Genomic DNA, 14,303 nt, shown 5'->3' on the forward strand with positions numbered 1-14,303 from the left:
CACATATAAGTCATTTATTTTACTGCTCTTCCTCTTTTTTTTCTTCATTGGTTACTTCTTCTCACTTGATCTGTGAACCAAATGCCTGGAAAATACTTATATACCTTGCATTACACTGATTGACCCATTTTTTTTTTTTTTTTGCCCTATTGGCCTTTTAATTTTTATTAAAAAGTCTAGTTTTTAGCAAGGTAGCACACAGGTATGATCTGTAACATGGCTAAAATCCTTTCTCCATCATCAGCACTTATACTCCTCCACATGCCCTTTGCAAGATATTCAAAATTCTTTCACTATGCCCTGAGAAAATATCATTTTGATATCTTGCCATGCCCTTATTTAGCTTTATGTTTTTTCATTCTGCACTAGAAGAAGAAAAAAAGATAAAAACTAGACGATTTTACATATTTTTTTTTTAAAAAAGTAAATCCAACATCTCCATGTTGAGGTGGCAGAGAAAAACATACTAGCTAAAAGAAAAAATAATGAAGTTCCAAAAATGTTTATACTCTGGTGAAATTGCATTTCACAAAAATCTATTACAGTGCTGCCAAGTTGGGAAATAGCCATATGGAACAATTATCCATCTTATCTACTTACACCTAAAATGTACTATTCTCTGGTCAATTCATGGAAATGTTATGCTTATCCCCATTCAAGGGTTAAAAAAAAGAAATGTAAATACCTCTTGTAATTAGATGATGTATTTATTAGGCAAGCACGTAGGCAATATTAGGAGTGGCTTTAGGGGCTATAGCCATGGGTTGGGGCTATTTAACCCCTGATCACTTAAAATAGCAAGATACAAGGTAAAGTTAGAGGGATGGGAGTGAGAGAGACACAATGGTGATTAGTAAGGTAGGTAGGAAGACATTATACAGGCTATTGGAGATGAGGAGAAACACACAATATGTGAGGGAATACAGTGGGATACAGATATATAAAGTTGGTGAAGTGGATAGATGGAAACTTGATGAGGGGAGATAGGATGATTGAGAGACACAAAGGGGGAAATGGAATGTTAGTGGAAGAAAGACAGTGTTGGGCTGTAGGATAGAGGATTGCAGAGAGTAAAGGATTGTTTTAGGCTTAGAGTGCTTCCTTGAGAGAGAGGTCAACATACTGTAGGATAAGGTCCAGATGTGAAACCTAACAGCTGTCCTTGGGCTACCTTCATTGTTAACAGATATATCAAGTCAAGCACACAGCCATGACATCTCCAAATCAAAATACTGTCAGAAAAATGCCTTACACAATAGATGCCACCTTCTCAGTGAGTTAGTTGGCCAAATGATTGCGAAGTGAACTTGTTACAAGTATTTTTACTTCTAAGAAAAGTCTATAGCAACAACAGCTTAGCAGCAAAGAGGTAGACCACAGACGCCCTCAGACCAGAAGAGTTTAATGAAATAATATTATGGAAAAAAAAGAATTAATTTGCAACACACAACAGTGAACTCAAAACTCTGTAAGGAAGCAGTATCAACACATGCTCTGTTCATTCTTAAATTATGAAATGGGTTTTCCCTCCAATCAGCTGCAAACAAGTATATGATCCATGCTCAAAGTCAAAGGTCAGCTGAAGTAATTAAATTAACTCAATACACAAAATAAGAGTAGATACCAAAAAATTAGAAACATTTATTAAAAATCACTATCATTAAATGCCATGCTCCTTGAGGATCGCAAATTAGCATTCCTAAAGTCCTGTTAAAGGTGGACATTATACTACCCTACCCAACCACCACTGCCACCCTTGCAATGGGATTTCGAGACTTCTTTCTATATGATAGCAGAGTAAATGAAAACTATTGTCTTAAATAAATTTAAAAATGGTATTAATTTCACAGTAACAAATACAAATATATCTGGCTGAACTATACTACATTTTCAATGATGCAATATTAATTTTATAGAAGTCTTGGCCACAGCACTTGGACTATAAGATGCTGTCTGTCCATTAATCAGAAATAAATTATCGAAACCCGGCAATATTACTGAAGAAACAATATCAAAAGAAAAAAAGCATTGAAGGCCACAGCATGGAATTGCAAAAAGACTGCAATCTGCATACATCTGGTTTTCTATTCAACACATGATTTAGACTTAAATTGATAAAATGGCTGCCACGTGTAGCCTTTAGAAGGAATGAATGAATGTACTTTGTACACGCATTTTATTTGTCAAAATTATGTCTAAAGACAAACTACATTTGCATGAAGAATACAATTCTTCCATTCATGTGGATTTTCCATAAATAAAGTTTGTGCTGACAAAATCATCCAAATATTAAAAAAGAAAAACATTTCATGTAATATGTAATTAGATTTGAAAACTATTCAAATGATGTGCAAAATTAAACCACAAACAACACTAATCATTCATTATCCTAAAATACGAGCATAGGTTCTTCAGTCAAACTCTCCAATCCATATGAGTGTAGACTTTTTTTTTTTTTTTTTTTTTATTAAATCCCTTTAAAGGGAGTCTCCAAACACCTAAAGCACTTTAACTTGCAAAAAAAAAAAAGCTTGGAAAAAGTGTTTCAATAGAAAAAAAGATTTCTATAGAAATTGTCACTTTTATAAATTAACCTTGTTTTTAGGCTGACAATTCTGCTAATTAGATTCTGCTCACTATAAAATTTCTATTGAAAGCCATAAAAATACAAAATGATTTCCTTTTTGTAAACACTTGATTCGTGTGTCATATTTTCAGTAGTATTAAGGGCTAAATAATATGTTGTGCTTTATCATTAAATGGATTTTCACATGTCTGAGTTAGAATACCCTGCCTTTACCTGTTAGGTCATTCTCCCATTACTAAAACAGTCTAACAAATGCTTTATAAATTATTATGTCTGCTCATGGGTTTATCTTTTATCAGGAGAAAGACAAAATACAGTGAACATGTCTTCCTAGAAAATTGTCATAAATTACACAAACGGTATAACGTAATTATTCAAAGCATGTTCTATGCAATATTTTCTTTGAACTCCCTCCCCTGAGATTCAGTTTCTTTTTCCAGGTTTCAGGCAATTGTTTTTAAGTAGCAGTTAACCCTATATTCTCAGGGCACACATGGTGGCTAGCATCAATTTAGGGTAATTCCAACCTTTCGTTTTTTGTTGTTGAGCTTCCTGACAAGTAAGGTTACATCACCAAATTTGTGCCACCAGGAACAACTTTGTCATTCTCAATGAAGGCATTCATCTTGTTCTAGGAGTGTGTGAACCAGGGATGACCAATTCTATACTGGCAGTGTTCTTGCTCAGGTTTTCATCTCTGAAAGGCCTGTAATAAACTACCATATCATTGTCCATGTTTCTCCTAATGAAGTTATTGGATTCCATAGCAGAGATAGCTATAGCATCCAGAATCAATTGCAGAATCTCTAAAGAGGAGTTCCACCCAGTACGGATATCCTGCCATTTCTAGGAATTACCTGTCTAGATTACACATTTTGGTGGCAGTCTCTGGCAATGTTTATCAACATTGCTTAAGTAACCCTGCAAGCTAAGATCTCACTACTGGGATAACAACCTTTACAACCAGTTGACCATTTATTTTAAATGTCAAGTCAAACAGTGCCTGTTACAAAATGATCATCATGGAGAGCCTTTAACATATTCAATGCATCTTCTGTGACCACAAAATGCATTTCCATCTAAGTGTTCGCCTGCTATCCTATCTACTGTTCTACCATCCTTCTAAACGACCGCAATATGTTTTCACAGGTTTTCTGCTCACCCATCGCCACAGAATGAAGAAGGAATGATCAGTAGCCTCAGTAACCTTGCTGGTCTACTGACCCCATCTTCAAACCTGCAGCCAACACCAGAACTGCTTACTGCTGCATCACATGCTATTTACATCCACATCAGATACCTTAGGCTGCCACAAGTGTGCTCTGAGAAAAATGCATGCTCGTCACTAGCCAAAATTCCCTGAATGACCACCAGTCTTTGCCAGCTGCTCCTTCAACACTCTGCAAAGCAGGAATTATAAAGTGGGCAGACTACATTCTTGATGGAAGTGCTGTATGAAGGAAGGTGGTGCTGGTTCCCATTCAAGCATGGTGAAGGAAGAACAACTAACAGCTACCAACTGACTAATTAGTTGGGTTGGGTATCACCCTAGAGTGAAATCACCAAAATCTGTTGGACAAGTGGACAAATTAGTGTCAATTTAACACCAGTACAAACTGTCTCGACTAACAAATGTGCTGGATAAGCTAGTAGTATCATCCTCACAATATCCTTTGTCCTACTTACTTTTCTCATGAAGTCTACAGCTGCCACCTATTATCAGCGTTGTTGAAATGGGCCCACGCTTTTGTTTGATGTTACGCAACAGCTGCCTTTGCCTTCTGTTTTTTTGCTGGTGAAAACGTCTTAGTGGTTATAGTTGTGGCACTATTTCTGCCCTAATAGGAACACTTTTTGTCAACTAGTGTTAGTTGGTGGGAGTAGTTGAATTAGTGGTGGCACTGGCACTGACAGTGGTGAAAATAGTATAACAGTTCAATAGTAAAACAGTTAAATGCACACAACCATGTTACTCTTACTTATTTATTCTAAGGATTTTAAGTAAAGAGAAATTGAGATGCAATACAAAAACAACTCCAGATAAATCAAATATAATTAAAGAACTATCACTGCAACAGACAGTGATTGCTCTTTAATTATGTTGGTGTACAGAATATTAAATTTAAAAGATTTCCAAACTGCATTATGACTGCTAACTAGCTGGACTAACTGCAACTTTAGGACTAAACTACCACATACTAGCCTTCTTTTTTGAGCAATGTTCTACTAAGTCATTAAGAATAGCCAGCTACAGAGGCTATTTAAAAAAAAAGAAATAGAGAAAAATTTCTAGTAAAAAGTTACTGAAATAGACAATTCTACAAGATTATAGGTAAAGGTCAGGGCAGGAGTCAAAACGGTGTATTTGCTTAATTGCGAATTTAAAGTAAATTGAAAGTGAGATTATATTTTGAGGTTACAAAAGCCAAACTGCAAAAATTCTTGTCAGCTATGCAACCAATGTTTTCTAGTTTGGCCTAAAATTTGAAATTCACACTGTACGATGTCAAAATAAATAATATGCATAGTGCAGAAAGAAACAATATACAGCAAGAATATACAATGACACTGCACAACACAACACAGAATAAGTCGAGAAGAGACACTTTTTCTCTGTGTCTTTCTCAGGAACACTTCTGGAATCCCAATACAAAATCACTGACTACAGCTCAGAGGACACAAAGTCATAAAATTGTAAATCTGCTTTTTCAAAAACCTCAAGTCAATGTGTTCGAAAAATGCCCAACAATTCTACATATATATAATTTTTAATATAAACACCCTTATACCTCCAAAAAGCTTGAATTGATAGGACAAGCCTGTGTGACAAAACAAATATTTAGTTACTGAATTTAGTGACCAGGATTGTGCAAAGAGGCTGGGCATATGAATGAGACAATTACCCAAATGGAAAATGTTTGTTTAACATGTCATTTTTTTTTTTTGCTTATTTTGTCACGGTACATGTTTTTGTTAATTTTTTTAATTCAAATTAATAAATTAAGACTTGGATGAATCGTTTTTTGTTAGAAAACAAATGCAGATGTCTATGAGTTATGATCTTAAAGAGAAGTTCCTGTAAATCTGGGATAACCGAAAGGTAAATGAATGCTTCAGAGTAGTAATTCTAGTGATAAATATGAGTTCCCATTCTGCAGGATCTGTTTATCTACCATTTGAACATCCCTATTGTAAATGGAAAGGTCCCTGTTGGTAGAAATCCCAATCATACCCATGTAATGTTCTACCACATTAATATAGACATGGAACCTTGGGTAGTTATCACATTCCCTTCAAGGTCCTTGATCCTCAGGCACAAATATCAACAAATAAGATTGAGTTAGGACATGCTAGCATCTTCAGATCAAGTTGTGCATTGTTTAGAAATACTACCACAATAATCTAGCAAACAACAAGAGAAATATGATAACCTAGTCAATCCAAAAACAACAAAAAATACGAGTGAGTTTCCCTGGTTAGAAGGAGTTCCAGATGGTCCAATGCTTATTTTGATCATTTAATAAAGGTTCTATGTAAACACATACGTGTGTATATGCTGTATTCCCCTAGTAGAGAGGCTCAGCAAAGCAAAATATGCAGCCTGAATACAACAACATTTGCAGTAGTTTACAAGTGTGCAGTGCCTTTCAATCAAAGGAAAAAATCACATGCTCCTAGAGAAGAAGAACATTAAATTCAGTACTGACCAAAAAAAAGATATCCCAGCCCCCGACATTAGAATGCGTGAGAAGTATTCGCTTAAAGCTCACATTTAGTGGACAATGAGAAAAATTGTGATGGTGTGATGAGTTGCAGTGTATCCTAGATAGCAAAAGATGTGGGTGTTAATGATATGGTAGTGGACCTAATTAGAGGGAAAACCATTAAGAGTATAGATGACAAGGGAGTAGTAAGACATTCACCACTGGGATAAATGGGACTAGTGATTTTATAAAAGAACAGCAGCTCGAATGCATCTGCAGGCATTGTCCTGAATATGGTTCAGCAGGAAACCTAAATGACTTTTATTCTGCATCCTTTGCCACACCTATGTAATGGCAATGATAAAATGTATATAGTGTTTGTAAGTCAGAGAGTGTTACGACCTCTGAGAGGAATTCAGACATCGTCTTATACTTACCCATTCATAATTAACAGATCAATTGCATGGCATGCTTATAATTGCTCAATTCATCTTTAGCAGTGACCAAGTCAGTGCTTCCATCCAACACTACTTTACTTAATTAGAAAATTTAAGGCTGATCAACAAAACATTGTTTTGTTTCTCTTCGTGTGCTTACTGACCTAATTCATCTAGTCTAATAATAGAACCCATCATTCAGGGACCAGTCGTACAATTCCAAATTTCAAACCCTATAGTAACATAAACCTGAAGTACACATAGTAAATGTGGGCTTGTATTTGTATCAGAGTTTTAAAAAAAATTGCTAATATTACATTTATCTATAAGTTAAATGATACAGGCTATAAGGTCTCATTTGGTACCTAATTTTTTTTTTTCTAATACTATTTTAGAACACTATTTAACCAAACTATACTTGCAAATTGTATTAAAGACACAAATATATGCAATGTATGATTAAATAAGAGTCACATCTTGCACAAGGGGAATATTTTCAGGTATATTATTTATATTGAATATGTTGTGAGTAATGACCATTACCTCCATAATGGACTCACCCATTCTTCTCTAGTATTCACACTTTGGGGAAATGTATGGGTTTTATAGGTAGACATTTTTGATTATAAGGGCTTTGTGATAAAAAGCAATACTGTGATAGACACTATGAGTGACTACAGCATTTGGAATACACCTATTTAATAAGGATTATACTAGAGTCATGTCAACCAAGCAAGTATTATGGCATAGGGCCTATGGTAACTCCAGATTTCTAGTTAAAGAATTCTATTTTTATAGACTGCACAAAAACTCTTCATCAGGAGAAATTGACACTAAATGGTCTAGAATTATTAACTTAGAAATTCTGAAACTGAAACATCACCTTTTGAGAAAAGCACAGTTCAATTGACTAATATGACTTGACATGGATCCTTTTATTTATCTATTCACACTGTATTGGCAGTATTTGCAGTAACATTTTCTAGCATCAAATGGATGGGCCCTTTGTTACAGACTAACGCAGGTGGAATTCTAAATTGCGAAGGAAACGAACGTGCTTGTCCATCATGCTAGTTGTTTGCTTAGTTATACAATCATATGGTGTCAGAGATATGAAATTCAGTACAGCCGCTGAACAGCCGATGTTCGGACTATCTGCAGTTCTGCCAAAACCCAACGTGCAAGTCTAATGGCTAGAAAAAAAAAATATTATATTATTTACAACTTTCCTATCAATCTTATAGCTTGTGGACTCAAACATACAAATAGAAAAATAAATAATTGCTTAATGTATTTCCAATATTCCAGTATTGCTTCAATAAAGAAAGAAATTTAGCAAGTGCTTAATTTTTTGTTTCATTATTTCAACCCTATATGTCCTTGTTTGCACCCAATATTATCCATTTTATGAATGAAGTAAAATGTAAAAATATATAATTCTAGCTGTCCCATTCTACATACTGCTAATAGGGGATATACCATTTTTACGATTCATTTCACAGCTCACAAATAACCCACGCCATAAATAAGTTCAAAAAACCATCTACAGCACAGTATTGGCATCGGACCGAAGTAAATTATGGACTATCAATAGTAATTACAAAACATTCAATACACTTTAATTTAAACTAAAGCGCTGGCTTCATATGAAATTTAAGTTACTATTTTGTAAAGTTTTATAGTAGTTTATTTTCGTTTCCCTCAAAATAGCTATTTTACCATGGGCCGCACCCTTTAACTTGGTAGACTAATAATTTTTACACAAAATGACATGATTCAATAACGGAATTAAACATGAAAGAAGTTTTAAAACATATTATACAGAAAAACTGAGCAATGAGTAATTGACAACTACAATAAGTAATGGACAATTTTCTAAGGTAAAATATTTGCGATGAGTTATTATAATATTATATTGGTATTTGGAACAGTGACAAGTTTTCACCTTATGTCCACCCAGGCAATATTTTGGCAGCTCTCATCTCTTGTATGTGAAAATCCCTTAATGAAAATCCTGAAATAAATGTCATGAGTCATCATGTAACATTTTATTGGGTTTGCAAAAGGCACAGCTGTGAGTTGATACAAGTCCATGACATTAGATCAATTAACGTTACGCATTTTTTCATCTTTTAAATATAGATGCATGGAGACAAGCACCCCCAAATCGCACAGGCATATTTTCTAAAAAAACAAAACAAAATAGGCTTAATTGACAATGAAATTAAAAATTTAAAACTTTCAATGAAAATAGAAATGTTGGGTAAATGTTTAGTTTTCCATTGTGGTTTCGTTTGACAAACATGTTTTGCCAAGTTATTGTCAATTCACCATAATTTTTTGGTTAGATAAATAAATCCAATTGCCAGCCATGGCACAATAGTTATTGTTTTAAACTAGAAACGGCGGTACGAACAGTTGCATTTAAAAAGGTATCTAGGAATGTTGCAGATGTTCCAGTTAACTCAACTTTCCAAAATGATTAGGCTTTAGTAATTGTGTCAACACTCGGCTGACCACATTGGTATTTCAACAGAGTTTATGATTTTGCATCTCTTCAATGTATCAGGCTGGTTTGCCTTAATGAGTGAAGAATTTTAAAGCCTACTCAATGAACAATCTCTTCTTTATGGCTTAGAACATATGTTCCACTTAGGAAGTAAGTTAGTATAAATGGGTTTATTTTACAGCTATTTCACTGATTACAAAAAGACACATAAACGTGAGTTTATTCGCTAAACACCAAGTAGCTGTTTTTCCAGAAATAGAAAAAAAAAAAATTCTCCAACTGAGGAAATTTGGAGATATTTTTGTATTCAGTACTTCCTCTGTGGCCAAGATTTTTCAAACTGGTTGACAACTCACCAGTGTTTAGAGAATAACAGATACCATGTTTGATAATGTATGTTGTGTGTGTGTGTGTGTGTGTCTGTGTGTGTCTGTGTGTGAGTATATATTTTGCAATCTCTGTGCATCCCTTTTGTGAATGCAAATACAAGGATCACTTTTCATATTCATTATGTTGTTGTTAACCATTCTCCACAAACGATTTATTCAGACTCCATCCTGCCCATGGCCCTGATCCTAAAGTCTCATGTGTAAAATGAATAGCTCTGACTTCACACATTCAATAAAAAGAGATCTGTTATTCTTCCTCCATTTACAAAGGAAGAAAGAATGAGCCAGACACTAGAACACTAATTAACTGAGGACCTTGTTAAATTGAATTCATAAACACACATTGTAAGCATAAGATTGGTTGCATGTGTTCTCATTTTAGAAGATGAAGTTTTGCGAGCAGAAGAAAGCTGTGGGATGAAACATGTATGGATGTCCCAGAGGAAGTCTATACATTTTGGCGTTTTTCCTTCGGAAACCCATGGTTTGTGTAGATTGACATTCATATGACTATATCTTTAAGAAGATAGACCTATGCATTACAAAATTGCACGGTGCTACCATTTTACAAAACTATATTCAGTTTAATTGCTATCACTGATGTTCCATTTACATCCCCTGATCATGAAAATGAAGAAGTGTGTTACAATTTTTAAAATAATTTTCTTTGACTTATTTTATGCATTGCGAACGTAAGGGGCGAGTTGGGATTATGTGACAAAACATTATGGCCTACATTTTTCAGCTTGTGTAATTTTACCCCTCATGAAATAAAACTCGTAAATCTTATATTACTCCATGGATTTGATTTATCAAAGTGTCTAAAAATTGTAAGCGTTAGATAAATCAACTCCATGTAATAACACGGGATTTGGCTGGATTTTCTCATTGATATTTACATTTAGGCTATTGTTTATTCATGCAGGTAAATAAGCAACGGTTGGGTCTGGCTGCTTATTGCGCCTTTGTGGAAAGGCATAAAATACACAGAGGATTCAAATATAACATTTTATATCACGTATAGTAAATTCAGTGACTGATATATTGATGACAGCAGGTGATATCCCAGGGAACTCACATTTCCATGAAGCTACCATTCTATATTTCATCTCATGTGTGCCAAAGTATCTTGTTTATTTATGCCTATCATCCAAGATGTTACTTCTAAATCTAAGCCAATACAACAACTGACTATGGTTATAATAAAGGCTTTGTCTACCAGCCTTGACACTATCCTAATTTTGGGGTATATTTCATAAAAGCACACTTGATTGTGCTTCCCACAGTTTAGGCAAGCTGTGTGTCCTCATCTGAAAATGACTGCATATCCCAACATGCACACACATGTTTTTTTAGAAACCACAATATTAATTAACCAGATTACTGTTTAAAACAACTTAAAGGCATAAATCACAAGACACTATAAATCCATGCACACGTTGACTCTATATAAACAAGGTGTGCATGAAAAGCAACCACCTATCAGAGGTAACTATCAAAACAAAACCATCTTCCAGTGTATCTGCAAAGTAACCTACTGTACTGATGGACTCAAGATGGAGGGTAACTTAAATATTAATTCCATATTTTACTGAACAAGACAGCAGTCCTATAACGCAGGAAAGACTGCTATAGGGGTTTGATCTACATTACGCCCCCTACTCCTCACCCTGTTTAATTGCCATGTTGGCACTCACTGTCTCGAATTCAGATCCAGATTTGGAAAACCAGTACTGAAACGAATCTCACGGTTGCAAAGCTGGGCAACATTTTAGCAAAAATGATTTTACAACCTTAACTATATGGGGTCAAGCCCTTAACAGCTCTGCTTCACAGGGTAAGCAGTAAATTAAAGAATCCAGATACAACTCTATTAAACACAAGTCTTTTTATTTTTCTGAAAAAGGTAACGATGCGTAGTGACCCATTAGTTAAGTTAGGTCGCAAAAGATGTTTATTAAACAAACGAAAAGAAATAAATATATAAATAAAAAGAAATCAGTCAGTTTTAGTGGTGTTATATTGCAAAGATGTATCAAATGTCTAATCATTATTTATATTATAAATCAGTGCCACCAATATAACAAAACTACAACACACCCTCGCTGCCTATACACATCCAAGGGTTTGTCTGTAATTATCAGCTAGCTGGAGAGTTGAATATTTAAACAATGTTGTCTTAAGTGAGAAGAAAGCAGATCTGCACATTGTGTTCACATATATGCGATGCTTAATTATTGTATTACCGACGAGCATATAAATGGGTTTCATCTCCATATTCTCATGTGATTAAAACCAAACCAAAATGCAGGGATATACTTTTTAAAGGCTGTATCCAAAACCTTTAGGACAACAAGATTTCTATCAATATATTCTGTTAACACCATGGGGTTTTCATACAGAGATCATGTAATATCTGACATTTGGAGAAAAGGGAAGATTATATGCTATAATCTGAACATAATGGAGAGACTGCTCCCACACTAAAACTAATACCCAGTATTTATTTTCTAGCGCACATTATTTCTATATACTTTTACAATTCCACCAATATGAGTTTACATATCTCATATGCAAAATAGCATAGCAGCAGTATATATTATTAAAGTGTTATTTGCCATAGCTATTCAAAGTGTACAGATAGTGAGATACCCAAGCATCAAGACATCTCCACTCCTGAATATCACACATAAGGGGGATAACAAGGAAAATAAAAAGCAAAATTTTAACCCTTGGGTGGCTGCAGATTTTCATTACAGACCTATTGCTGCACCACAATAGTTAACTCAAAGTGACTGTGACTGTAACAGCAAACACCGAGTTTATTATCAAGACACTAGTATTTATGCAATAGGATTAAGGATTCTTTCAATTGATCTTGCTTGGTGGATTTTTAAAGGCAAACCTATACTGATCAGTGATGCACCATCTTAAGAGCTGGTTCAGTAAATCACACTTGTTACATGGGTTTGAACCGCATTGCCAATTTGATGAGCCCTGTAATCACAGTAAAACATTTTAACTAGAAACTGCAAAGACCTCTTTCAACCAATGCACAGTGACAAAACACCAGTACTTGTGGAAGGGTGGATCAGAATAAAGGCATGTTTTGTCTATTCTCTTTGTCCATCTCCTGATATGGATGGACTGCATTTTTCTTTTTTCCCCCAAAAAACACTTCCAGCATTGACTTGTACTAGATAACACTAGAAGGTTGCTGAAGGACTTAATATTCTATTAAGAGACTCATTTTCTTTCTCCAGCACAGATACATTGTCCCTTTGCAATATCTAGATACTCAGTAACAGATTTCTTTAACCATTTACGTGACAGATGGCACTCAACAGGATCAAATCTGCTCACACACGTCTTAGTTTGCTGTGTGATAATTAAACTATGAATTGATGAAATCAATGCTGGTGTTTTTATCTTAGAAATAAGTACTCTGTTCATTATAATGTAGATCCAGAATGCATTTTAGCCCAGGCTTCACATACAGTAGCTAATTCATCGATATAGCTCTGCATTATTTTATTAATTAAGGGGGGGTTGAATATATTATAGGCACACTATAGCCAGTGCATTGCATATTACAAGTCACTATATAACTTTATTGGAGCTCAAAATGTTTTGAGGGACATCTTCATAACCTTCTACTAAACAAGACACATTTACCAATGAGAAATGCAAGTTATTGGCACTAATGTGACAGTCAGGGCAGGCTGGTGCACCTGGCACTGTCTTCAAGGTACAATGGGATCAATGACATCTTCATTTTGTTTTAAGGAGAAGAAGGGAGAGGATTGAACTTACATTGAAATGATGTTCTTGGAGAGGTCAGTGATATTGAGGCTGGTGTTCCCATTCGTGGACCCAGATTCTTGCCCTTCCAAAAGGGGGAATATATTGCCATCATCCTGCTTCTTGCAGTTGATCTCAGTCATGCTGCACACACAATTAGCAGGGCAAGCCAGAACCGATCCAAAATAGACCAGCAAAATGTTCCACAATAGGAAAATCCTCCAGAAATTACACTTGGTAGAGCAAAGAGACACATCCATCTCAGACAACTGCCTTTCAACCCCAAACACCGAGGGGGAGGGGAGGGGGGCAAAAGAGGGAAAGGAAACCAAAATGAGGGGAAAAATGTCAGCCTTTGCCTGTGATGGACAATCAGATGTAAAATCCTCTTGCAGTAAAACTCATCCTTGAAGATTTTAGAAAGGCAGCCCAGAGAGATACATTGTGCCTGATGTCTGCCTTGTTGATTCCAGAATGTTGGTTTAATTTACAAAAAAAAATAAAAAAAATTATATAATTATTTTTTTTTTCCAGAAGGTCTTCAGGACTTCTGAGGAATGCAACAGAAGATGGGGGAGACAGGAAAAAAAACACTGGTGCTAAAGTCACCAAGTCCCACCTACTGGGCAGAATTCAAACTGTCACACCTGCAAAAAAAACAGAAAACAGGGAGGGAAGGGGGGAGGGGGGGGGGGGGGGGGGGCAAAGAAGGATCAGGGGAAGGGAGTGATACACATATAAGATCAGAGATCAAACAGCACCGTTTGTAACTTGATGTATGCAAACTGAACAAATATACTACACCTACAGTATAAAACAACAGCTCTCCCTGCAAGATCCACAGTCACTCAAGATGCTGCTGTGCACAGCAGTCAG

The 14,303-nt window shown here is 35.4% G+C and overlaps 1 protein-coding gene across 4 annotated transcripts in view; it reads right to left on the bottom strand.

The window, feature by feature from the left end:
* Nucleotides 1-13,902, bottom strand: part of NTRK3 (neurotrophic receptor tyrosine kinase 3) — a 560,615-nt gene extending 546,713 nt beyond the window's left edge. For all 4 annotated transcript variants that reach the window (XM_063448881.1, XM_063448879.1, XM_063448883.1 and 1 more), the window contains exon 1: nucleotides 13,440-13,902. In XM_063448881.1, coding sequence (XP_063304951.1) covers nucleotides 13,440-13,687 — 248 coding nt within the window. In that variant the 5' untranslated portion in view covers nucleotides 13,688-13,902. The remainder of the gene's footprint in view (nucleotides 1-13,439) is intronic.
* Nucleotides 13,903-14,303: the final 401 nt, after the last annotated feature.

This window comes from Pelobates fuscus, chromosome 3 (assembly GCF_036172605.1).
Source record: "Pelobates fuscus isolate aPelFus1 chromosome 3, aPelFus1.pri, whole genome shotgun sequence".
Classification (NCBI taxonomy): domain Eukaryota; kingdom Metazoa; phylum Chordata; class Amphibia; order Anura; family Pelobatidae; genus Pelobates; species Pelobates fuscus.